The 27,907-nt window shown below is 41.7% G+C and overlaps 1 protein-coding gene across 2 annotated transcripts; it reads left to right on the top strand.

Annotated features, from left to right (window-relative positions):
- The first annotated feature begins 14 nt into the window (after positions 1-14).
- On the top strand, positions 15-27,169 carry pld2 (phospholipase D2). 2 transcript variants are annotated; one of them, XM_083763499.1, is made up of 25 exons: positions 15-77; positions 569-634; positions 2,259-2,419; positions 3,045-3,172; positions 3,738-3,880; positions 4,059-4,152; positions 8,010-8,075; positions 9,281-9,339; positions 9,515-9,760; positions 11,891-12,034; positions 12,130-12,213; positions 12,385-12,463; positions 12,564-12,674; positions 13,439-13,654; positions 13,761-13,935; positions 14,135-14,253; positions 14,361-14,474; positions 18,274-18,378; positions 18,791-18,879; positions 19,910-20,023; positions 20,717-20,763; positions 21,045-21,179; positions 23,584-23,737; positions 24,868-24,985; positions 25,145-27,169. In XM_083763499.1, the coding sequence occupies exons 3-25, from the start codon at positions 2,290-2,292 to the stop codon at positions 25,367-25,369; spliced, it is 2,895 nt and encodes a 964-aa protein (XP_083619625.1). In that variant the 5' UTR covers positions 15-77; positions 569-634; positions 2,259-2,289; the 3' UTR covers positions 25,370-27,169. The 2 variants fall into 2 exon arrangements, with proteins under 2 accessions (XP_083619625.1, XP_083619624.1); XM_083763498.1 differs by lacking the exon at positions 15-77 and having other exon boundaries at positions 480-634.
- The last annotated feature ends 738 nt before the right edge of the window (positions 27,170-27,907 follow it).

Here is a 27,907-nt window from a genome sequence, read left to right as displayed (position 1 = left end):
AGTCAGAGACCTGTCCTGTGTGAGTGTGACTGTGTGTGATTGTCCCCGAGCTGCACAACATCAACAACAGTGATCCGGTACTACCCAACCCCCTTCCCTTCCTCTCCATTTGCATTCCTGTCTCTTTTTTTCACTCTCACTCACTGTGTCCAGTTGAGACTTGTCCTCTTCTTTTGACTGCGTGAGCGCATGGTCCAGTCTAGAGTATAGTCCGTCTCTCTTTCTGTTTATACTGCTCACAGTCACACATCATCATGATCATCACACGTAAATATATTATTTATCAGCATAAAGGCAATTAAATGAAGTAATGAACTAAAAGGATCCAACAAAAAAAAAACCCTTTTCCATAAAGTTTTTGTCCCCGAAGAATTTATGCTCCCTAGTCCCTAGAGTTGCTGCAGAGCATACATAATTGGGCCAGGGTGCTGCCTGCTAGAGTCAGCAACAAGAGGGAGGGACTTGAGAATACACAGACATACTCCCATGTTCTAGGCATCGGGATAGAAATTTTACGAGACTGTTGTTTAACCGTCTTCGTTGTATTTTTTTTGTTTAATCAAAACAGGTCCGAAACGGAAGATGTTACTTCTGTCGGATGACTCGTCGGAGTAGCCACGCTTTGAAGTGAAAAGTAAGTATAGCCTATAGGCCTGAACAACTTCTATAGATAGATGTCAGCTCTTTTCTTTGCCTCGTTTTAGCCAGCCGCTATATGTAATGTTTCAATCTGGATAACTGCAGATTAATTGCACAGTAGGCTATTGATTAATGCACACAAAGTCATTATTACAGAATCGGGAATGTTGTAAAATGGGTTGCCAGAGTCACTATTTAAGACTTGCGTGGATTTGTAAATGTCGCTGCTGCTGCTGTGCTCTAATCTGTAATGGGTGGAGAGAGTCGAGGGACGACAAAACTGCGCATTGAAACTTTTAAAAGCCCAAAATTGTTTGACTCACTCACATTGTCAGTGACTGACAGTGTGAACTGTAAGAGTCATTTAGGCTACATTATTTGGTTTAGTATCCTTTTTGTCCTATTATCCTTTATGTAGGCTACATTTGGTTCTGAAAGGTAGGTTACAGAAGAAAATCATGTCCTAAAGGGCAAGCTAAATGTTCATCTTGATCAGTAGCCTACAGATAAGGACAAACTTACATTACTACTTTTTTAATGATTATAGCCTTATATATGTTAAACATGGACATCACATAGATTGGCTCTGATTAACACATTTACAGTATATTTTTTTACTTTGATGAGAATGTCATGAAATGGCTATAGTCTACCATCCAGGCCCAATCCAGATTCCAGATTTGATTCATTTTGAACAATAATAAATAACATCATGTATTTTTAACTCACACAGGGCATCTTTAAATTATAGGTCTTAATTATTTTTACATGTGACTTTTTTGTCACAGTTTTATTATCTATTTTCTTTTTTTATTCTTTTAATTTTTTTGTCCAAGGCAACAACGACAAAAAAGTAGGCCTACTTTGGGAAGTCTTTAGATGTGACTTTTTTTTAACCACGATTTAATCGTCTCTTTTCTATTCATCTCTCTGTCTCCGCCTCCCTCCGTTTCCCATATGGCCTGGTTGCCCTGGTAACAGACAAGTACATTCAGCCAGTAATATGTGCTTAGATAGAAAAGTTGTACCTTTGTACCTTTGCTCTTATTGATTGCTTAACATCTGCTACTTTTTATATTAAATGGATCAGTCAATACATTTTTGGATGGATTTTTAAAAATGTCATAAGGCCTGCTGAACATAAGGGTCTTTTTCTATCAACATAAAGAAGCCGTTCATTCTTCATCAAACACATTTTAATTTAGATCTAAATGAGTACATGGCTTAGAAATGAACGATGATGACAGTGTGTAGTGTAGTGTAGGGGTGAAGTACTGTACTGCACATTTAGAGATAAGTACTAAACCATTTCCTATTCTAGATTATTATCCTATTGTGCAATTTCATCACTAACAAGTAACAAACCTTCTGAGCTGCAACGTATGCTGTTGGTGGTGTGGTACTTGTGTTGCTGACGGGAAAATGTGGCATGGAATAATTACACTACACTGGAGTCTGGACTACACTAACTGCACCACCTAAATGTCTTTATGCTACGAGTCTACGACTTGCTGGAATAATTTTTGTTTCATTTAAAAGGAATCGAGAACCAGAAAAGGTTGAACAGTGCCTGAATTTCCACAAATGTACAACTTCCTGTTCTTTTGAATTTGTCCCAGGGCCAGCACAGCTGGCAGAGACGTCAGTGCGATGGCCGAAGTAGTGGAAGAAGTGATAATGGCCAGCAGCTCTGAGGGACAGGTTGTGAATCGAAGGCGCTTTACAAGGGACTACACTGATCTGAGCCCGGATGAGATAGATGGCTTCATGGTGAACAAGGGTGAGAATAATGCAATCATCATAATCACTGCATTTGATTGAAAATGTCTAATACTGTATGTTTAATATTCGCCTAAAATGTCCATCCAACCATCCATCTTCAACCGCTTATCCGTAGTCGGGTCGCAGGGGCAACAGCTCCACCAGAGAGCTCCAGACTTCCCTCTCCAGAGCAACATTAGTGACTTCCTCCTGGGAGATCCTGAGACGTTCCAAGGCCAGTGAGTCGATGTAAATCCCTCCATCTGCGCCTTGGTCTGCCCCGGGGTCTTCTCCCAGTGGGACGTGCCTCGAGGACCTCCCTTGGGAGACGCTCGAGAGCCATCCTAACCACATGCCCGAACCACCTAAACTGACTCATTTCCGGCTCTACTCCGAGTCTCTTCCGTGTGGCTGAACTTCTCACCCTATCTCTAGGTGGAGATGCCAGCCACCCGTCGGAGAAAACTAATTTCAGCCGCTTGTATTCGCGACCTTATTCTTTCGGTCATGACCCACACTTCATGACCATGGTCACTTCATGACCATTCGCCTTAATGTGTTTTAGCAGAAATTGCGTAGTTTTTGTCGAGCGACAATGTGTCGCCGAAGGGTAAATCTGCCTGTCTCCATTGTCCAATGCACAGATGGCAGAGCCTTTATGATGGTACATCAACTTTTAAAAATGAAGGAAGCGGGTATCCCTCCACTACTGCCTGACACCCCAATCACCTGCAGAGTGACCAACACAGAGAGATACACCACACGCTCCAAGGTCTGCAGCAGTTGTTTTCAACATACTGTATAACGGTGACCCATAAAAAGATGTATTTGCTGTAATTCATTGCCACTGTGACTGTTGAATTGTTACTACTTTCACTATAGTGTCATTTCAATGAATATCTGAAATAGATATCAAACGTTTTGTTTCTTACTAGTATATTTCTAATAGAACAATAAACAATTGTTAAAACAATAAACTTTTACTTAGCAAACACTCAATGATTATTATCTGACGTAGGGATTTTAACAGGATAAAAGCTTTTATTCAAAACATATAAATACTCACAGAACCTTACTACAATGTATCTATCCTATAGAACAATTTTGATCATATCAATGCTACAAGTTAATGTGTTAGTTAGTAATGGCTAACTATGATGACACTTCTGAAGTTTGAGTGTTACAATGATAAAGTTAATTAATGTACAGTATACACAGTATATTAATACAGTAAATGTACCGTATCAGCAATTTCCCCACAGTAAACTTCAACCCTTTCCATAGCAAACCAGTATGCTTGTACCACGTCATCGATGTCTGTTCATTATCTCTCCCAGGTCCGTGTCTGTACATTGTACACAGTGAAGCTCACACATGGCCACTTCACCTGGACAGTCAAACGGAAGTACAAACATTTCCAGGAGCTGCATCGTGACCTTTACAAGCATAAGATGATGCTCCACTTCCTGCCTCTGGGAAGGTCTGTGTACTGCTGTAGCATGCTACTTATCTTAGTGATGCAAAAGCAAACTCCGACTTTACAGAAGGATATTTGTTTAATGGGGAGTGGCGCTGCTGATATCGGGAGTGATGACTTGTTGTGATTTAGCATTTAGTTAATGGCGTGCGCATTCAGAATATTCAAATTCCACTTACAGATTTGCGAAAGAAAGGCAGCAGCTGAGGGCCATGTCTGAGGAAATGCCCAGCCTACATGGGAGCGAAAGGATGAGACGGACCTCTAGCAAACCGGTAAGATGCATACATACCCCTGGCCCTCCAACACAAACACAAACACGTCCTTGATAACAGAGATGGGCAGACATACATAGAGGTTACCTTACTATACATTATTACAAACATTAAAGTTTGAAGAGAAGGTCAATTGTAGTGGCAAGGAATGTTGTGTATTTAATTTCAAACACTCACACAAGATGTAGAAATATTTTTAAAACAGTGAAGTTTAAAAGCAGTTGATAGGTTTGAAGATTGTTACGGCATAAATATACAATATACGTGAGCGCTTTGGACATGATATCCACAGCTAAATATCCAATATTTGCTCGTAAAATGTTCGGTGGACACAACCCCTAATGCTGTCTGTCTAGGGGAGAGAGAGCGAAGTAACACAAGGCATTTTGGAGGAGCACAAAACGAAAGATAAATGTATTGCCAACAGCTCAAGTCAAGTTACAAATAGCCAAAAGTTTAGCACAAAGACGTCAGGGTGTCCTAGGCAAAAACAATAAACCAAACCCCATACTGCTTAAGAAATAAACAAATATAATAATAAATATAAAATAATAAAACACAGTAGAAGATGGAATAAAACAAATGGCAGCACAGCCCTACCACTGTACTCCAAACAGTAAACACACAGTGTACAGATATGTGTTGATATTGGAATGTAGAGGAGATCTTGAATAAACAAGAAGGTGGCCGCACACACCATTAGCCAGAGTACCAATATTTATTAGGACAGCAGGTAAGAGCGCTTAAGCCTTCATCAGGGAATTCCGTGTGATGTGAGAGGTAGGGATCATGGTCATGTGGTGTCTCAAGTTCACATACAAGAGTTTATCTCAATGACTATAAGGCCTCCTAAGAGGCTCTGGAAGGTGGGAAGGTGGCCATCACAGTTAGGGTTAAAAGAAGGGTTTACCAAAGATTAATTAAAAGGTTAAGTATAAAGGTACAAAAATATTTTAATTGCATTTTATTTTTTACAAAAAGGATTTGAGGTCAAAATCTACATTAAGGCCAAGGGGAGATAGTGTTTTTAAGGACTGAATCCAGAAAGCTTCGCGTTTAAGCAGAAGCTGATCAATCTGTCCTCTTCTAGATACAGACACTTTTTCTATGCCTATATAATGTAGAGAGGATACAGGGTGGTTGGCTTCCACAAAATGGGCGGCAACAGGATATATAATATTCTTGCACCGAATAGTGCTACGGATGCTTAAATTTATGACATTTGCGAGTGCTGTTGCATTGGGCGCAAAAGCTGCATTTATAGTTGCCGTTAGGAATAGGAGCCAATACACGTTGAGTGGGGGTTGGGACAGGGGGTAAATCGGACTTGACCAAGTGATTTCTAAGACTCTGACCACGAGAGAAAACAATCAGAGGAGGTTTGGAAAAGGTGTTATTAAATAATGAATCCGATTGTAAAATATGCCAGTGTTTTTTTATAATATGACTGAAATTTTCTGACATTTTAGAGTTGGTAGTAGAGAAGATCGTTGACTGAGTCTTGTTTTCTGACTGTCTGTGAAATAAATCAGTCCTGGGTTTATGATTGATTTTGTCCAGGGCGTTGTCAATCTGGGTATTGGAATAGCCCTGTTCTTTAAATTTAGCCTGCATATTTATCAAATGCCGGTTCAAATCCGTAGGTTTCTTGCAAATACGTTGCAAAAAAATTGGCTATACGGTAGGCTGTTTTTTAGATGTAGAGGCCTAGAGGGTGACAGCTGTCAGCTCTCAGTAGGCTGTTTCGGTCAGTTTGCTTGGTGTAGAGGTCACTATATAAAACACCATCTTCTCCCCTGCAGATCAGTAGATCCAGAACGTTCAAAGAATGAAAATCAAAAGACATGGTCAATTTCAGATGATCTGAACATGAGTTAACAAACAAAAAAAGTTATTAAGTTGTTCTCTTGTACCATTAAACAAAATGAAGACGTCATCTATATGTCTTTTCCAAAGAGTTATATTTGTAAAAAATGGGGTTTGAGCAGGATTGAGAATCTTTGATTTCTCTAGGTACCCAACATACAGGCCTGCATAATTAGGGGCCATAGGTGACCCCATCGCTACACCTCTCTTTTGTAGAAAATAGTCATCATGATATTGGAATGGACAAAAGAACAAGACTGTTGAGCTTCTCCCAGGCTTATACTGTACCTACGAGCTAACACAGGCTGGCTGATTGCCAGTAAGGTCAAGGGGCTGTCAACGCACAACACACACAAACTTGTGGCACTGAGTCACAACATGTGGCACTGAATTTCTTGACAGGAAGTAGTTCATAACATGTCTACACTGAGTCACAACCTGTGGTAGGCCTACTTAATTTCTTGAGAGGAAGTAGCTCATATCTAGCCTGGCTCCAGCCCTGAATCGCTAGCCATGTTCATTAAGAAAATATGTTCTGGCGATTCAGAATAATGAAGTGAAGCGAACTTTAAATTCAGAGTGTCATGCTAGCTGTCTCTAGACATGACTACAGTGGAAACGGTGAATATAAAGTGCTCACCTCCCCAGGCCACGGATGTTAGCATTTTGCATGGGTCGGTATTAGTCAGTGTCTATTTTCTCAAAAGGTTATAATGTATCAGAATGCAATACACCTCTCAGCCGAGCGGCACGTAGTTGAAAGCATTATGGTGAAAAACTGAGAAAATGGCCGACGGTCGGATTAAAATGCTTTTTATTGAACATTACGGAATGCACGATTGCTAATACCCACCCGAGCAAAATGCTAACATCTGTGGCCCCGGGGGTGAGCACTTTATATTTGAAATCTGAACATTTATGTAGAGACGTTGCGTTGTAAATGTAGCAAGGTGCCCAAAACAGAGTGAAGTAGCGTCATGGCAGTCAACAACACAGCCACGCAGCCTTGCCGTTTAAGTGCAGGTTTCAGCTTGTTAATGCACCCTCCAACAGTTTTCTGGGTATGTGGAATCGTGTCGCTGGTTTATAGACACCATCGCGTTATCCTGGTATGTCTATTCTTGCTAATAAACATATAACATTGGCATATATGGCAGGACACGGAAGCTTGTCTAACTATATGCTAGCTCAGCAACGGTTTCTAAGATGGCGTTGGACAATTGCTTTTGGGGCGGGATTTAGAGAAAGGTCTATTGCAAATTGCGGCTATTGCCACCCTGCCATTAACTTAAAGGCAAGATGGCCGCTGTGTGCATATGGTCTGTATATATATATATATTAACAGTCCCATCCTGTGCCATCCAGTTATCATTTTGTTCATAAAAATCACACCTGTGTGAACCGAGTGTTGCAACCCCCCCCCCCCCCCCTCTCTCTCATTAGTAGGCAACAGTGCAGCACTGTCTCTCTGTTTCTGGCAAACAGCGCCCCTACTGGTACTCATTATGGTGCTCATTAATACATACCGACACATAGGCGGACACGGACATTGCTGTTCCTTGGAGTGGTTGCACCACTCAAAAATACCTGCACTTGTCTTGAGTTTTTCTCTCACAAAAAGAATGAAGTAAATATACTGTATAATCTAGGGACATTTTGTCCGATATCCAACAATTACTGTCATTACAGTAGGCTAACTGAAAACTATGTATTCATTCATATTACTTGTTGACCCTTATGAAAGCTTCCCCAGAAAACACTGAAACACTGATTGAATCTCTCAGCATCACATTCAAGCATAAATATTTTAAAATAAAATATTTCAGATACATCATTCTGATATCGATATCTATACTGATGTTGCATTTTTACGGCTGATATTGCCGATGCAGTACCAATATGACGACCAATTAATTGTTCATCCCTAGTACAAGCCCTGCAGTGTGGGCATCAGCTTCAGCGTGTCCACCTTTCTGTTTTCACTCTTGCAGAAATACCTAGAGGAATATCTGAATGGCCTGTTGGAGAACGCATTCTGTAGGAACGACCGCAGCATGGTGAGCGTCATATTAATGCACACATAACCCTGTCCTCTTCGCCAAGCCACGCATGCACGCACGCACGCACTAGGGACGTGTAAAATTGTCAAATGAAAATCGATACTGCAATTCAATATGGCGAGGGTCACATTGTATATAATGCATACATACCCTGTCCTCTTCACCCACCCACGCACGCTCGATTACTATCATTAATTTTTTTTTGTCAAATATGTTTTTATTGAACAGATTATAAATTATTACAAACATTGATAATAAACTTTTTTTATGAAACAAAAATGAAAGAAAAAATAAACAAGACAAAAAAGAGAAAGAAATCCCTTAACCCTCCCACCCATACTGCTCAGTGACACTGCATACTATATAATAAGATGATATAGAAAGCTCATGGAAAACATCTGAAAAGAAAATGGCGTACAGTCAACCATATCAATGGTATCCTGTCTATTAATTGTTTCTACTCAGGTACTGGACAAGGGGCAGCCAAACCTTATCAAACACTATCATTCAATATTAACGATTAATCAATAGTCATAAAAAAAAGCATCAATTGTAATAAAATATATTCTGTTATCCATCCACATTCATTTTGCCTCAGTCAGGCTAATGATAGCCTGGGGTCCACCTATGCTTTCTATGGCATAGCTCCCGGCAGGATCCGCCGGGAGAATATAGACGCAGATGCGCGACATGAGACTAATTAATTAGAGCGACAGAGAGAGAGGAGTGTCAATCAGCAGAGAGTGATTGACGTTTGCGCTAAGAACGTCTGGGTTTCCGAGGCTAGGCTAATGATAACATATACCATTACCATCAATACCAATAGTGCAGGCACACTTTGGTAGGCCTGTAGCCCTGTACTCAACATTGCACCATATAGCATTCAAGTCACCTGCAGTAGGCCTAAGCCTAAGCTACCGAAATAAATGGTATCCTCTGAAATGTAGTTACTGTGGGCAGGGTTTGGATGACAATATAACCTTTTTGTATTAAACAATCGATTTTGATCCTATTAACCATTAGTCGATTAATTGGACCCATCCCTAGCACGCACACACATACTCAAGAGCGCATGCAGCATGCACACACACACGCACACACACACACACACACACACACACACACACACACACACACACACACACGCAGATTAATTGATTTTACAATCAGCAAGCTGATATGACCTTTTGTCTTTGTTTCAGCTGGAATTCCTTGATATCAGCGCACTCTCATTCATCACTGATCTTGGATCCAAAGGCTTGTAAGCACGATAAAACAAATATTTGTGTGTGCGTGCGTGCGTGCGTGTGTGCGCACGTGTGCGTACATGTGTGTGTGCGAGAAGGTATACAGTATATCCCAAATAAATACATTGAGAATCAAGCAATGAGTTATACTATGTGTTATACCGCTATGTATACGTCACTTTGTCTCAGGGAAGGGCCCATCTCCAAGAGGTCAGGGGGTCACCGTATCCAAGGTCTGAACTGCATCGGCCACCATCAGTTCTGCTTCCGTTGGTCACGACGCTGGCTGGTGGTCAAAGACTCCTTCCTGCTGTACATGAACCGTGACAACGCCGGCGTGGCCTTCGTCCTGCTCTTTGACCCAGAGTTCAAGGTTAAAGTGGGACGGGCTTTCACAGACACCAAGTATGGAGTCTGCTTCGAAAACTTTGCTCGGTAAGTAAGTTGTAATAATAATAATCTTTGTTGTCCCGAGGGATATTCGTCTTCACAGTCTGTTCAAACACCCACATCACAAACAACACGGAGCACATGACACCAAGACAATACAAAAACATCAGGTCCCCACAGTATACAGAACCATCCTATCGGCGGGGCAGTTTGTTTAATGGCGCGATGGCTGAGGGAACAAAACTCCTACTAAAACGGACCTTTTTCCATGGCAAGGTTCTGTATCTTTGTCCAGATGGCATGAGGTTAAAGAAGCGATACAGGGGATGTTATTGATGTTGTTTATACATACACCAAGAAGGGCTTTAGCTGGAATACCACCAGTTTAGTACTGATAACTCCAAGTGCATGTTTAGTTGTGTTGTGGAAGGACACATCTGTGAGTAGGAGGCTAAACTTAAATCGAACAATCATAGGGCAATCTGGCATAAAATGGAACATATGGAGACTCGGGGGGAATCTTACATAAAAGACAACATGCACAATATTCAGTACAGTCTGCCACAGGGTGTCAAAATGACAGTTTCATAATACGTTTTAGCTGACTGATTATCTATCTGGTTATTAATTAGGTATCGGCTCTAGACAGGCCATCCTGTTTTATGGATAGAGTTAGAGACTTGGGTCATCAGTCATTGGACAACCTACCGGTAATAGAAAATGTTTTACTTCTTGCAAGAGTTTTTATTGTATTTGTATGTGTAAGGGCATATGAAAAATAGATCTCAATTCAAATTTCAGTCAAATTCATAGTGCATGCAAATGTATGGCAATAAAAGTGATCTTTTATTGCCATACATTTGCATGCACTATGAATTTGACTTGGTACTGTATGAACAGAAGTCAACCCAATCATTATAAATAACCATGTCACACATGGATAGGGCCTTCCAAGTTCAGTTACAAGATGAAAGTCAAACATGTACTCTGTAATCAGGGTGGAGTGATAGTCCAGAAGTGTCCTGTCACAGAGACATGAGAGGAAGGGTGCAAAACATTTAAAGTGCTGCTATGGAACAGTAGGCAGTGCAATTGAAGTCATTGATGGATAGTCCAAAGATGGTTAACAAATTGGTTTGACAATTTAAAGTTTAAGGCAGCCATGGAGATGATAATCTAGCCAAGGTGTCCCGGAGACATGAGAGTTAATTGTGCAAAACACAGTGGTGCCACCTAGGCTCCTAGTGGCACCTAGGCTGCTAAGCCAGCCTGACGGCGTGTTAAAATTTGTGCAAAACATAGTACAGTAAGTACCATGTGCAGAGTGCAGACTTAACAAAGAATAGTGTACATACATACAACATTAGGATTACAGTAGCTTTCATGAATGGTTGGAATGCTACTTGGAACGGAAACAAATCACACAGGGTGAGGCCAAGTGAACACAAAGCAGTCTGTGGCATCATGGGGAATCTTCCTTGTCCGACAAATTCTTGGATCGAGTCTGCAGTGTCTAGACTAGAAAACAGGGAAACTCTTGGACTTACTTCAATACCTTTTATTGTTTAATAAAGGTAAATGTTGTAAATTAAATTAATATGAAGCCATACAGTACAAGAATAATGCAGACCAGTTTAGGTATTCCTCAGGGTGTGGCTACATTGATTTTGTGTGCACCTTGCAATCACCTGGACTGGAATTTACCTTATCTCAAACCACGATCACCCGGTATTTTTTGTTCTCGGAGTCTGCGGTGTGTTGTAATCAGGGTGCAGGATCTGTCAACTGTTTTCTTTAAATGTAATCTTGGTATTACTATTAACCCATTTTGGGCGGGAACCTCTTTAAATGTAATCTTGCTATTAATTCAACAAGGTATCCTGTAACAAACACAATATGTTTTCCAGAATTAATGTTATTCTGCAATTGTTTTACATGTTTTACAATGTTGTATAGTTTCATTATATAGATATTCCACTGTTACGTTATTAGCTTACGCATGTTTCATGATAAATGCTTTAGTTTTTATGTGATGTATTCCCATGCTTTTTTGTTCTTGCTTAATTCAACAAGGTATCCCGTAACAAACACAATATTTCCAGAATTAATGTTATTCTGCAATTGTTTTACATGTTTTACAACGTTGTTGGGTGTGTTTGTGTTTGTTTTGTTCAGAAGTCTGATCATCAAGTGCAACAGCTACAGACAGGCTCAATGGTGGAGTCATGAGATCAACAGGTTGGCAGATGCCTGTGATTTCTTCAAAGTGCAACGTTTCCAGGGGTTCGCGCCGCCACGGGAGGAAACCCTCACCAAATGGTTAGACCCATGTTGTACTCTGTGTGGTATTTGCTTTGCCTGCCATTCTCCAGCGTTCCTTACAGTCTTTCTTTTTTTTTATTGTGTGAGAACAGGTACGTGAACGGAAGTGGTTACTTTGAGGACCTGGCCAACGCCCTTGAACAAGCCAAGGAGGAGATCTTCATCACAGACTGGTGGTAATTGTCAGAGTGATCAGTGACCTAAGAAAGATACTTTGGTACACGTTGCATGGTAAACATAGGCTACATGTAGCATGTTGATCAGAACGTAGAGGGATGGTGTAAAGTAAACGTGTATGATGTATCAACTGATTGGCGAGTATTGTCTCCTCGTTTCTTTCCCTGTAGGCTCAGCCCTGAAGTCTTCCTGAAGAGACCAGCTACTGACACGAATTGGCGCCTGGATGAGATCCTCAAACGCAAAGCAGTACAGAATGATCTCTCTCTCTGAACCCTTTTATTCTTATTTTTAATTTGACAGAATTAGATTTTTCACCGTTTTTCTTTTCTTCCTGTCCACTCTGCAGGAACAAGGCGTGAAGGTGTGCATACTGCTTTACAAAGAGGTGGAGCTAGCACTGGGCATCAACAGTGGACACAGCAAGAGGACGTTGATGAATATGCACCCCAACATCAAGGTTCGTTTTGCGGTCTTACTGCCATATTATGTGTATGAGAAAATCTACTTGGGCTTGAATACAGAGAGTACAGAGCTGTCAGAGGCCTTCCCAAAGTCTCAGACCTCATTTTTCATTGTACATATTTAATATACAGGGAGTGAGAAACACCAGCCCGTCTTAAACTCTAAACCCCTGAGTTTGAATGTCAACATGTATATGAGCAAAATGGGGACGGTGGCACAGTCGGTAGTGCTGTCGCCTCACAGCTAGAAGGTCCTGGGGGTGCTGTGGGCGCTGGGGGCGTGTTCTCTCCTGTCTCCTCCACGTCATCGGTGCCCATACCTGAGGCGGGGTTGGTGAAAGGGCCTTTTTCTGTGTGGAGTTTGCATGTTCTCCCCGTGTCCCCTAGGTTAGGTTAGGTACCCACACAAAAAACATGCAGTAATCCTGGTCTCTAAACTGCCTCACCCTGGCCAGCCTGATGGAGGGGAAAGGAACTGGTTGGAATAACGTGTTCCTTCCACGGAATCCACGCGCTACATCCAACCAGGGAAACTCCCCCCTGTCGGGTGTAAAGGAGCAACTTGGACACTCATGCATGAAGGAAGCTTGTGAGTTCAAGTCCGTTGCTCTCCCCAGGTTGGCGGAGGGTGTGTAGAGCCCAGGATCACATTAGATAATTGACACAGGGGTGAATAATGGGTTACAAAATGGTGGGAGATATATATGAGCAAAATGTGAATGTGGTTACTGTCTTCTATCTCCTTTCTTATGTCCATTAGGTAATGCGCCATCCTGACCACGTATCATCCATTGTGTTCCTGTGGGCTCACCACGAGAAAATGGTGGCCATTGACCAATCGGTTGCCTTCGTTGGAGGCATTGACCTGGCGTTTGGGAGGTGGGACGACAGTCTGTACCGATTAACTGACCTTGGTGTTACGGAGACGGTTAACACTAACCATGTGTTGGAGGCAGAGGCAAAAGATGACACCGACGTAAGCGCTATTTACACAATTGTGTGTTACACTATGTTCTATTTGAGCCATATATCACAGTACTACAGTAGGAATACTCAATTTGACATTATCCCTTTTACTTAAGATGCTAAAAGATAAGCAGGATAATGGGTTGACGGAGGTTCCAAAGGCATCGGAGCCAGAGCAGCCAGTCGATGAGAACCCTGAGGATCTGACCGGCAACAGTAAACTGTGGCTGGGAAAGGATTACAGCAACTTCATTACAAAAGACTGGACCCAACTGGACCGACCATTTGAAGGTATTGTTTCTGTACCCTGTTTACATCCCAATGCATGCACAGGCCTTCCGCCTCTCATACTGTACACACAAATACACGTGTGCACGCACGCACGCACGCACGCACACACACACACACACACACACACACACACACACACACACACACACACACACACACTTGCCAAAGTGTGAGACTGTCATCTCTTTTTTTTTCTCAGATAACATAGACCGCACCCTGGTGCCTCGCATGCCCTGGCGAGACCTGTCGGCAGCTATGCATGGCAAAGCTGCCAGGGACGTAGCCCGCCATTTTATCCAGCGTTGGAACTTCACCAAGGTCATGGTTTTTTACGAACAAAAAAGTATATAGTTGTTTCTGTATTGGACATGCTAGCAGCTACATGGAAATATGTTGCTTTATCAAATTGGTTCTGTCTCCTCTAGATCTTTAAGAGCAAGTACAAGGACGACTTCTACCCCTGTCTTCTTCCCAAGTCTCAAACCACAGCTGACGTGATACCGATTACTGTGCCGGGATCAAGGAAAGCCAAAGTACAGGTATTTAATGCATTCTCACGCACGCACACACACACGCATGCATGCACGGCACGCACGCACGCACGCCACCACCACCACACACACACACACACACACACACACACACACTGACCAAAGTTAAGTGTGGGTAGGGTATTACATAATACTAGGGGCTCTAGAGGTACAGTGACTGCTTGTCATTGAGCAAGACACTGAACCCCCAGGTTGGTACCTTGCATGTTTAGCTCCACCATCAGTGTGTGATCGAATGGGCTTCACCATCGAATGTGGTGGACCAATGGGCTCCACCATCAGCATGTGGACATTCTAAAGCACGTTGAATACAGGCACTCTAGGCCTGGGCCGTGGCTCAGCGGTCCAGGCACCTTTGGCTGGTAATCCAGTCTGGCAGTGTGCCGTGGGCTCGACTCCCGATCCCGACGGCCTTTACTGCATGTCATCTCTCTCCTCATTTCCTGTCAGCCTACTGTCTGTCCCTCCATAAAAAATATAAAATAAAGGCGAAAGCCACACATTTAAAAAATAAATAAAGGCACTCTATAAATGCACTATTTACCATTAAATATGGTATGTCTGGTCTTGGGTTGGATTTAGCTGTTATGATGTTATTTAAGTGTTGGAAAAGTATGTAAATTGCTAAATTCACCTCATTGTGATGTCACACCGGGGACAATTTGCATAAGTCTGGCCATGCCAGGGTTATGTAAATTAAGCCTTTGCACACCTGTTAATTCTCTGAATAATGTAGCATGAACTGTCCTTAGGAAATCCATAATGGATGAATAAGTGTATGAGTCCAATGAGCCGGTGTACAAATGACTATGCAAATGTGTGTCATTTTAACCACTTAAATGCTCTGTTCTTACAGTTACAACTGTATTCAGACCGCTTTTTTCCATCTACACCAAATCTCTTCGCCAAAAATAGCCGATGCACAAGCTTGGCTATTTTTGGAGAATCTTCCCCTCAGAATAGGCATGCTGGGGTTTAAGAGGTTTATGCAAATGTTTTTATTATATTGGAACAGTCATAATCAAATCAGTTGACAGTCAGCTGATTTCCAATATTCTTCCTGTCTGAAGTAGCTTCTTTCTATTATAAAGCTGTATTCCGTAAGTTTTATGACCTCTCCCGATGGAGTGAGGTAATTGAGATCGTTGTTTTTGTCAGCGCGACCTCAAATTAATGTTTTATAAGGTTCCGAACATCGTACAAAATTACATCATTGCAGAGAAAACAGAGCAAATTCAATTGCCTTGCCAAAGTTCTTGCACCTCCAAGTTTTTCTAACTAGCCAAGAATGTTCCTTCAGAACACATGGTACACATGCTTAATGTTCCTTCAGAACACATGGTACACATGCTTAATGTTCCTTCAGAACACATGGTACACATGCTTTGTTATATCATTGTATTTCCCCAGCCAACATTCAAGCCAGTTTATGGTTTTAGTGGATGTGCTCAGCGTTTTCAGCACTCAAAGTAGAGCTCCATCAAGTATTAAAACTATTTTGGCCTCGGAGATCTTGTTTGGTTTCGGCAAGTACGCTGCCAGCTTTGCTGTCCATGTTTTGTACATTTGAAGCACTCAGGATTGTACTCTGTAGTCACTCTACATCGTACAGTAGCAGGTAGCTGAGAACAAACCATTTTGTTTGACTTGTCAGTATGTCATAACATAGTTTTCCTTGTACAGGTAATTTTCTAAAACTTTTAATGATATATCAGATGACAGTTCCTTGGAGTAAACACCAGTGATTGTGTTGCTCGAGTCATACTGAATAACATGAAGGCAGTTAAGCTAAATGCCTTTGTTGCAGGCAGTTAAATATGAAATATAGCACCCTTTAACTCCCATGAGCAGTTGTTCCCATGCCCTTTGACGTCATCATGCAACAAACTCTGTTCAATGTATGAACAACAATACCATCTTCACAGTCTGCAATGAGGACTTTATTAGACATTGGCTTACTCTCACTCACTCTGTCTGAAAGAAATGTACTGCGACAGCAAGTTTGATGCGGTGTTTTTCTTTCGGGGTCACGACAGCTATTGTTGTGTTTGTTTGTGTTCTTGTATTGTGGGTGTTGGCCTGTAACCCTAAACCCTACATTAGCTCTCTTTTGTGAGGTGGCTTAAGTGCTACCCTATTGTGCTGTGCTGCTTCCTTGTCGAGGTGTCCCGGCCATCTCTATGGACAATGTGAGAGAGCACGTGGTTCCATGTTAATGTTCTTCAGGAGTTTAGATGCATACATAGCCAATGCAGGAGTATCGACAAGTCAATTCGCCTACAAGTCAACGGTACTTAGTAGAAGTGAATAGGGATGTGACAATGCATCGTGAGACAGCTAAAACAAAAATCACACCCGTGTGAAGTGAGGGCGCTCTTGTCGTCATACGTCATCTCATTCCGGCCAATCACAATTTGCGTCCTCACCTTCGTCTTCAATGTTTGTGTTTACACAATGTTTGTGTTTGCACGAACACTCAACTAGTCATCGGTGGTGGTAGCAAAACAATGTTTGTCCTCAAAGCGGGACATAGGAGGGGCTTGCACCCCTCAAAAAGTTTTTTTGCGCTGTCGCCACCTCGCAGCTAGAAGGTCCAGGGTTTGATTCCCGCCGGGGACGCTGTGGGCATGTTCTCTCCTCTGCGTCATCAGTGCCCATACCCTAGGTTGGCAAAAGGGCCTTCCTGTGTGGAGTTTGCATTTCTCCCTGTGTTCTCTACCCCTAGGGGGGGGTGCAGTACTTAGTTCAGTACTTAGTTCAGACTAGTCATTGGTCCGACAAACGACAACCTACCTCAAACCCTTACCTAACCATAACCCATAACCGCATGTTCGAGCGGTTCCCGCATGTCGGACTAATGCTCCGTCAGAATTACGTGCAGATCCCCCCCCCCCCCCTAGGGTAGATACCCTCACAAACAAACATGCAGTAATCCTGGTCTCTATACTGTCTCCCCCTGGTCAGCATGATGGAGGGGAAAGGAACTGGTTGGAATAACATGTTCCTAACTCCCCTCTGTCAGGTGATAAGAAGCGGCCTGCTCACTCCTCAGTTCAGTTTGGGGCTCTCCCCAGGTTGGCAGAGAGAGAGTAGCGCCCAAGATTACACTTTAGGCAATTGGCACCGGTTGAAAAGAATGGGTTACAAAAATTGTGGGATTATATTAAATAAATAAATCAAATGTGTGATGATTTAAATCGGTGAATCAAAATATTTTATCACAATGCTCTTAGGAACTTTATCAAGTTTTTTGTTTGCTTGTTCTCTGCCTGAACTCGCTTATATACAGTAAGTATGTCATACTACGTCAGAGTATAAAGTAGTCTTTGTCAGTAAAGCTGAACCTCTGCAGTGAACTGTGTGTACAGTTTATATGACGGTGAACAAAATGCTCCTACTGTTGCATGTTTCTAATCTGGTGGAACGGTACAGTATGTCCGACTAGGACTGTCTCAAACCATGCTGTGTTTATTTTGGGGTGGCTTCCGTAACCATATAGCCTGACACTCGAATTTACATTTTGTTTCACTTACATTCTGTTTCACTTCATTAGAATTATTGTATCTTTAATGGCGGTGGCAAGCGATTCACAGGCTATAATATAACCATATCCTGACCTACACCTACACCATTCGTAGCCGATGTACAAGCTCCAATGAGTCGCAATTGAGGCTATTTTTGTTGAATCATGTATTGCCCCTGAATAGGGGCGCTAGGGTTCTTAAGAAAACAAAGTGTGTGTGTGTGTGTGTGTGTGTGTGTGTGTGTGTGTGCTCAATTCTGTCAGGTTTTGCGCTCTGTGGATCGTTGGTCTGCTGGAACCTGTGAGGACTCGATCCTCAGAGCCTACATTCACACAATTGAGACCAGTGAGCACTACATCTATATTGAGGTACTGTATTTTAATTCACTGTAAACATGACATTGTGGTAACAATAAGCACTAATGTTTCATTTGTCTATGCATTTCAGTGCTTACGGCACCTCAACAGTAGATTTGCTTGTGTTAGATGTTGGACTGCATTTGCCTTCATTTGCAATAGCATGTATTGACCTAGTCCTAGTGAATGCAAAGTGCATCCCTGACATCTCTGATTAATTGCATAGCATTGCACATGTGCAGCTTACATGACATTGAGAGAGACTGCTGCTAGCCATGCCTGTTTGTAATCATAAGGAAGCGGATGAGGTGTGAATGACATCACAATCACAGCTTGGTGCTTTCCTTGTCACCATTTCAGCTTCCCAGTCATTCCAGCTCTTCACCTCATACCGAGTGACCATCTGTTTCTCTTGTTTTTCCAGAACCAGTTCTTCATAAGCTGTGCTGATGGGAAGAGCATTCACAACGGGATCGGTGATGCAATTGTGGATCGAATCCTGCGTGCGCACAGGTGTGCAGCCAGTCCCTCTGTTTGTATTCACAAGTCTAGTGTGGTAGCGTTGCTTCAGATGGCTTATGGCTATTTTTGACTACAAGAACTACTGCAAACGACCTGCATTGTGACCTTACTTGGGCCTTGCTCAGGAGCTATAGTGTAGTTCTAACCCTGAGTTCTCAGAACTCGGAATTTATCATTTCAAAGGTTTTCAAAATGTCATGTTCGCAAATGCGACAATGTTTTTTGTTATTAGTATTTTTGAGATGTATACCTCTCCCCTCAGGGATGGTTCTAGTGGTTAGAATGGAAATGTCATAGAACTTCACAGATTCTGGAAGGTTTCACGTTATGGAAGGTTCTGGGTTACCCTTCAATGTAAAACAAATGCAACAATGTTTTTTATTATTGGTATTTTTAAGATGTACCTCTCCCCTTACCCTTTCCCTTCATTGTCAAAAAGAGCTATTAGTTATGTTTAGACTGTAGGCTGAGGTTATCATCTTAATCGGGCCCCTAGTGGGTGTATAGAGCGTCGCAGTCCCACCCCCTTTCATGACGACGCCAGGCCCAGGACATGATTCCCATTGCATTTTTCCCATAGACATTTGAAAAGGTATTTATTTAAAGACGGTTACACCGCGGACAAAGCCAACTCGAGGCGTGACAACTCATGACAACAAACACAATATTTTGGACCAAACAAATAATTACAAAGAAGAAAAACAACAAAAAAAGTGTTGTAACCTGCCGTTTGTTTTCTTCTTTCTAATTATTTGTTTGGCGCAAAAATGTGTGTTTGTTGTCATGATTTGTCACAACAAGAGTTGGCTTTGTCCGTGGCGTAAACGTCTTTAAATTAATACTTTTTGAAATGTCTATGAGGAAAATGAACGGAGAATCATTTCCTGGGCCCTGGTAGGGGGCGGGACTGCGACGCTCTATTCAAGTATATGTGTATTAAGTAACACTTAACAACAGATAACTAAACTGCTAACTAAAATAAAAGCAACAAGCCTTACTCCATTAATTATTGTTATTTCAGTGAGGAGAAGAAATACAGAGTGTTTGTGGTGGTTCCTCTTCTTCCTGGGTTCGAGGGAGACATCAGTGAAGGAGGTGGAAATGCCATTCAGGCTATACTTCACTTCACCTACAGGTGAGAGTTACTTTAGAAGCTACAACCTGTAAATACTTCTGGATGGTACACAATTTCTACAAGTGCTGAATTTGGGAATTTGAGGACAAACATTCTCATTGGCTATGCCTCATTGGTCCTCCCAGATCTTTTACCCTGATCATCTCTAGTCTCAGGTAGCCAGACAAGCTGAGATCAACGCCTGGGGAAATCTAATTTCAATGTATGAGCTTGAATGGCAGAGAAAACTATAGTGCTAGCAAACCTGGACTCATTGATTTGAAAACCAGTCCTGATAACTCCCCCGATAATTATGAACAACCACCCTGAAGTCTTTGCATTGGTTCTGCAATAGTTATTTCCCCCCCTGAGTTGTTTCCACCCAGTTAAAACAATGATAATCATTACATTTAGATGTTCTGGGAGATCTCTGATTGGCTATGTGAGACTACTTCATGCCTTAACACAACCACAGTACTTGAACCTAATTGGTACTAGGCTCTGGGTGTTGTAATCAGTGCATTGTGGGAAATACTTACCGTTTAGGAGCCATTACCTAACTTGTAATATCAAGTTAGTAGATTATTACATTTGCTCACTACCTTTGCCCCTCCATCATCTCTTTTACAAAGCCCAACATTGTGGCTTACTCTATATTAAGAAGTATTAATATCACATATTTGGTTTAGTTTATAATGGCTTTTAATGTTTTAGGACTATGTGCAGAGGAGAACATTCCATCCTGTCGAGACTGAGCCATGGTGAGTTTCCTGTTGTACCTGCTGACACATTCGACTCAAAATCCATCTTACATCAGAAAATGCCACCTAACGTGTGTCTCTTTCTTTCTTCTTGCGTTGCTCCTTTTAACTGAAGCTACTGTCAAACAGGTCTCAATTCCCATCCTTAACTAGCCCCTCTTCTTTTTACATTCATGTTTAAAGTCAATATTGTAATAACAACAATCCTTATGTTCCTCCAATTTAATCTTTATTTTCGAGCTGTCTAAAGCAGTCCAATGAATGTTTCTTGTCTCTCCCAGTCAAGGACCAGTGGACCGAGTACATCACACTGTGTGGACTGAGAACACATTCCCAACTCTCAGAGTCTCTTGTCACAGAGCTCATCTATGTCCACAGTAAGACCATCATTGCTGATGACCGTCGCTATATCATCGGTGAGTCACAAGTGGAACAAACCCATTCATAGGCAGGCAGGACATCACAGTAACGTTGAATCACGGAATCTCAAGATTAAGGTCCGATTCATACTCTTATTTTAGAGCCGAATAAATGTCGGTTCGGCTCTGTAGAGCCTACAATGTGACGTCATTTGACGTTCGGGGTGGCGGGTACCGTCCTAAAGTCGGCTCTTCGGTGCTACTGAAAATTTCTGACGAGCCGAAATCATTTCGGCACTACAGCGCCGAAACAGCGGTAAAATAGGAGTATGAATCAGCCCTAAGAATAGCTCAAGGGGGCACGGTGGCACAGTCGGTAGCTGTGTCGCCTGGAACCCACTGGTTCGATTCCCGCTGGGGATGCCGTGGACGCTGGGGCGTGTTCCCTCCTCCACGTCATCAGTGCCCATACCCGAGGTGGGGTTGGCGAATGGGTCTTTCTGTGTGGAGTTTGCATGTTCTCCCTGTGTCCCCTAGGGTAGGTACCCTCACAAAAGACATGCAGTAATCTTTCTTTCTTTCTTTCTTTCTTTCTTTCTTTCTTTCAACGTAGCCGAGGTTACAATACATAAAATACAGTCACAAGATAATACATCAAAAAACATTATAAATCAGGGTAAATTACGAAGGAACTTTATACAGAACAACCATCAGTAAAAAATAAATCAATTGAAGCAGGAGCAATCACGGTGAAAAATATTCTGGAGCATTCCTTTGAACTGACCGAATGATGGCAGGGAGCTCGGTTTTTAGGAGTTTTGGAGTTCATTCCATGAAGTTGGGCCATTGACAGAAAAAGCTGTCTTGCCCAACTCTGTATGGGCCTGAGGAACCTTGAGCCTTAAATCATTAGAGCGGGTCTGATAGGTGCTATTGTTCAGTTCCATCATGGAACAAATATAGTCAGGGAGCATCCCAGCAATGGCTTTATATAAAAATAGGTGCCAATGCTTATCTCGCCTCTCAGTCAGAGAGGATAAACCTGAGTTCTCATAAAGTGCACAGTGGTTGGTAACATAACTATCACTAGTAGTCCACCGCAAGGCGGAGTGGTAGACAGTGTCTAGCCGCTTTAAAATCCTGGTCTCTAAACTACCTCCCCTGGCCAGCCGGGGCGCCCAATGGAGGGGAAAGGATCTGGTTGGAATAACCTTAGAGGGAATAACTTGTTCCTTCCACACGCTATGTCCGGCCCGGGGAAACTCCCCCTTGTCAGGTGAAAAGAAGCAGCTTGGACTCCTCATGCATGGAATGAAGCATGAGGTCAGTCCGCTGCCCTCCCAGGTTGTCAGAGGAAGTGTAAATCGTGGGATAAAAAAACCCAAACTAAAAAGAGTAGCTCAAGTATAATAAAATATAATATAATAAAACCTTAAGGAAAACAATTGTTGTCAAAACATTGGTTATCCTTAAAACGTAATCAAATGTTTTTGCATCGTGGTTACGAGCTGTGGGACCTTCTCTTCTAAATAGGAGAATTAGTAATAAAACATTGATTCAGTCATGCTTGACAGGTAGGTGGCAGCTGTTGAGATTTAAAATGTGTTCCTACAGTGTACAGTTCTTATCTGTGCTATTTGCTTACACAGATTTAAGTGGAAGAAGGAACACGCGTAGATGAGAGAGATGGGACTTGTATTATGCAATAGTTAATGCAAATAGATTCAAGCGAAGAATAATAACAGTACTTACAGAGTGTTGCAAAGCCTTTTTTTGGTCTGGACAGAACAAACCCAGCATTAAGGCATGTCATTATTGGCAAAAGTGTTCAGAAATGTTTAAAGAAATAGCTAATCTACAACCTCACAACGGGTCTCATAGCAACATGTTGTGGGTTTATACTGTAGATCGCCTATTTTTGAACATTTTTGAATAGAGGATATGCACATGCATAAAGTGAGTGGCAAAGTGAGTTTAACGTAATGTCGTTTAATCTAATCAGACAGGACTTTTCTGTTTGGATGTATGGAAGGAAAGGCTGAGCAATACATACATGCTGGACTTTGTGGTAGTGGGTAAAGGTGAAAATGAGCGCTCATTTTCAAGAATAAATTGTAATAAATGGATTCCGTTTTGGAATACTGGTTCCCAATCCCAGAGCACCTGACTCTGTAATAAGGGCTGTTAACCCATTTTGGGCTGTTAACCCACTTGTAGGTCTGATATTTTTGATAAATTGTGAAAATATGCCTCAAATCTTTGAATATATATTATTACAGACTTACAGAGTGAACATTTTAACGGGGCGGAGGCATATTACATATAATTTTTGGGGTTCTTGACATGAAATATTGAGAACCTCTGATACAGAAACATAAGGTTTTTCAGAAAACATTTTTTAAACTTCGACGTCAGGCCTAAATGGATTAACGAGAGAACATTCCACTTTGTGTTTCTATAGGCTCGGCCAACATCAATGACCGCAGCATGTTGGGCAGCAGAGACAGTGAGCTGGCAGTGTTGGTGGAGGATGAAGAGAGGGTTGCCTCCACCATGGGAGGAGAGGAGTACCAGGCGGGACCCCTTACTCTTGCCCTGCGCAAAGAGTGCTTCCGGTGAGGACAAAATAGTAGTTGCGGATTTATTTTCTCTTGGAGTTTCAGCAAATGACGCGATTGTGCGACAAAGCATGAATTAGGCTTATCTGTATGCGTGACTGAAGGATTACAGGGAGGGGTAATCAGGACTTTAGTGTCACAGCTACACTTCTAACGGACAATGAGATTAGCAATAGGCTCCGTGCATAACCGTAGTTCCATCTCTTCAGAAGTCGGCAAGACATACCGTTTCGTGTTCCAGTTCATAGCTTCATAGCTTCATTTGATTCGCTCAGCAGCAGCTAAAGTGTGAAAGTGTCATTTGTGTCTCCAGTACAAACCTGCTGCCGGGCCAATCAAATGCAACTATATGGGCAAATTAAGTAGAACAGGAAACGGGAATCCTGGGACTACAGCAATGCACACATTGTTCACCGTGAGGCTGGATGATCAAAATATGCAGAGCCCAAGAGCTTTCTGTGTATGAGAACACACATCTACAGTACACTTCTGTACAACTGTAAACATGTGATGTGACAATAAGTCTCAAGTATATGTCCTCTGTTTTCTAAAGGAACTGTGCAAGAAGACTGTTTATAGCAAGCATTGTTTTCATCTGTTGTGGACCCAAATGTAATTTTGTAAACAACATGACATTTGCCCAACTTTGGTTGGGTATAGACATACCCTGATGTCTGAACCAAAAGATAGGCATATAGGCTCAATGAATAATTGTAGTCCCAGGTTTTCAGAAGGTGCCTGGTATTTCCTGTTTTAGTAACTTTTCTCACAGTTTTGTTAGATTGGCTCAGCAGCAGATTTGAATGCACACACATGAAGGTGGCATAATCATTTATTTTTGGTTCAAACCTACCTCCAAGCCAATCAAATGAAGCTATGGGAAAATGAAGTGGAACAGGAAACAGTCATGCCACCTTCCAGACACCTGGGACTACAGTTACGCTGCACAGATCTTATTGAATTAATTTAGTATTTGAGGGAAGCAAGTGGGTGGATAGCATTTTTCCTAGTGTAAACCACATGCTGTAAAAATGGACCCTGACATCCTTGTCTATTTATAGTTTCTTGTCATTGGCTATAGTTTGAACACACTATATTGAAATCTTTGATAATATTTACTGTATCAGGGTTCTCGTGGGAGCGGATTCAGACCCCAATATCAACATCGATGATCCAATAAGTGATGAGTTCTTCTTCTTGGGCTGGAATGCATCTGCTAAAGCTAACGCTGCAATTTATTACAAGGTAATCTAATAATGAAACATGAAGTGCTTACTGTGTGAATGTGTACTATTTTTACGTTTTATTTCCATGCAACCTCTATTTTTTTCTAAATCCTTCTCTGTCTGTCTGTCTGTCTGTCCTTTTTGTGGTTCACGGTCTTTCTCTGTGATCCTGATCCAGGTCTTCAACTCCCTGCCCTGTAAGACAGTTCACAACATGCGAGAGCTGAAAGAGCATTCCGTCAAAGAGCGTCTCTGTGACACGGACCCCGAGCAAGCAAAAGAGGAGCTGAAGGCCATCCGAGGTCTGCTGGTCCACTTTCCGCTCACGTTTCTGTGTGACGAGAACCTGCTGCCTCCACTGGGCAGTAAAGAGGGCATGGCCCCCATAGGACTGTGGACATAATGCTTGATTTATACTTGGAATGCACAGCATTCCGCACACCAAAAATGGCAGATCTACAAGTTGCGTTGCGACACATTGTGAGCTTGTAGAGTTATTTTTGGAGTATAAATCAACCACAGACAACACAAGGTCAATGTCAGTACTCTATCCAAGAGAGGGACTCCTAGATCCCAGTTACCTCACTAATCATTAAACTAAATAAAAATTATAGAAGCGACTACTATGACCAATATTATGAGGAAGGCTTAGATTTCAAGTGGTCTATAGATTATATTCCATAATACCTTTTACATAACATTTTAACACACTTTTTTGTAAAATCACATGTATTTTTTTTATTTTCCTATAAAACTAATGATGATACTCTAACATAACCACTGAAATGTGCATTTGACAATTGATCATTTGCTTTAACTGTAGATTATTTGTTTTAAAATAGGTGTTTATTATGGCAGTATCTGCTTTATAAATTCCACAATGCAGTCTGAACCGACTGGTTGTGGTGCAAAGGCCACATACGTGAATGTGTGAGTAAGAGGAAGGATTGGAAGGTTGGATTAGAAGTCAAGCATCTCAGATAACTGGGGAACATTGTGTACATTTATTGTGACAAGGTTTGGGGTGGGTGGATCTCTGTTATTTCTCTCTCTTTTTTCCCTCCTTCCATGTGCTTTCTTTCCCTCTTCCCCCATCTCTCTCTGCTTCTCCCCTCTCTCTCTCTCTCTCTCTCTAAACACACACACACACACACACACACACACACACACGCTTCATTTCTCACTGCAGTGCCAGCAGATCTGTCAGAACATTTGTGGTTGTTATGGTGATGAACAAAAAGCTGACAGGAGTGTAACTGAAATAAAGAGTAGATTGGACAGAAACAAACAGAAGGTTGATAAAGGTGACTTCCAAACCATGTATTGGAAGAGACTGCATATTGGAAGATACTGTGTTTGGTGAGTGACAGTTTCTATGGAAGCAATGTCCCTTTGAAAAGTATTTTTACTGTAGGGTAAATGACCACTTTAAAATCATTTAGAAAAAGATAATTTGGGGTTGTCAACATAGAAGTAGCATGCTCATTCCCAATGCCAAGGTCAAGCCATCGTGTTTATTGTCACGTACCGGTACTATACAGTTTGTAGCACATTCTTGTGCAGTACTTCAAGTAATAATAAGATGGAAAGGTAGAATAGTAGTAATAAAATGGCTATACTGCCAGGACCGAATGTTGAACCTGGGACGACAGGTCCTTTTCAGTCCACCTTGTCGTCATTCAAAAGGATCCTCAAACTCGGCACTTAAGACGACTCACATTCCCTATTATCATCTCTTGACACCATTTATTTTATTATTTTGCTTGGATTAAAAAACGAAGGCAAATAGTACATTAAAACACTATAGTTTTAATGTACTATTATTAACAGTGTTGTTGCTGCCCATAATCTTACTGTAAGGTTGTGTAGGACACTAAACACTTTTCTGGGGTTTTTGTGTGTAATGTGTTTTTAGATATTTTAGTATTTCAAAGTGCCAGTGATGTCATATGGTCTCACATCCTTCCTGGACATGTAGTCCAGGAAGGACAAACCCTAGTCAAACACACAGGCTACATTATTTTTCTGGCCATAGGGTGCAAATTTCAAATTGTGCTACTGTTATATACTACAAATACTAATAACATTGAGTGACTGCAGTTTCTTCCAGCGGTGAAATGTCCCTTTTACACTGTTAATGAGTACCAAGTTATTGTGTATTAAATTGAAGGTGGATTGACAATAAATTGACGACATAAAATAATGTCAGCAATCATATACTGTTGTATACACACTCAACTGAGAGTGAGATCATGGATGCTTCTGTTCTAATTGTCATGCTGTTTTAGACAGCAAAAAATAGGGATATTTGAGATGATGGTGTGGGTGTGGGGGGGGGGGCTGTTTTGCTAAATAGCCTATTTTTTCATATCTTAGGTAACACATTTTAACACATTTAAATGTTATGGAGGGCAGCCACTAGCTGTTACATTGTAGAAGCTGCTGTCTGATTTTCAGTATGCTTTAGGAACTATTTTATAATGTGTGTGTGTGTGTGTGTATACATTTCACACAAAAAGCCAGTAAAACCATTCGTTTCAGAAAAAATGCTGCATTGCTGACTTCATAAGCATTCACAATTTCCATGGGAAGTTTAGACAGCATCATGGAGATGGAGCCATTTGTTTATTTTATATACAGCACAAACTGGTGGCTTGATTGGTAGCTTACTGTAGGCCCATCCCTGTATTTGAGAACCTCTTCCCATGTATGTAACTACATTTTACATTGACTGTTTGACTGTATAGAGGCATGCGCATGCATAAAGTGGGTGGCAAATCAAGTGGCAAACGTTGTTTAACATCATTTAATGCAGTCAGATAGGACTTTTCTGTTTGTTGGATGTATGGGGTCGGGGTGTCAACCCCCCTTTTAATACTCTATGGGTGTCAAGGCCAGAAAGTAGTTTTTTTGCAACTCAGTAGGCGACTTCCGGGTATGA

The sequence above is a fragment of the Protomyctophum parallelum genome (genome assembly GCF_964188405.1).
Source record: "Protomyctophum parallelum genome assembly, chromosome: 1".
Taxonomy (NCBI): domain Eukaryota; kingdom Metazoa; phylum Chordata; class Actinopteri; order Myctophiformes; family Myctophidae; genus Protomyctophum; species Protomyctophum parallelum.
This window is presented reverse-complemented; position numbering and strand designations above follow the sequence as displayed.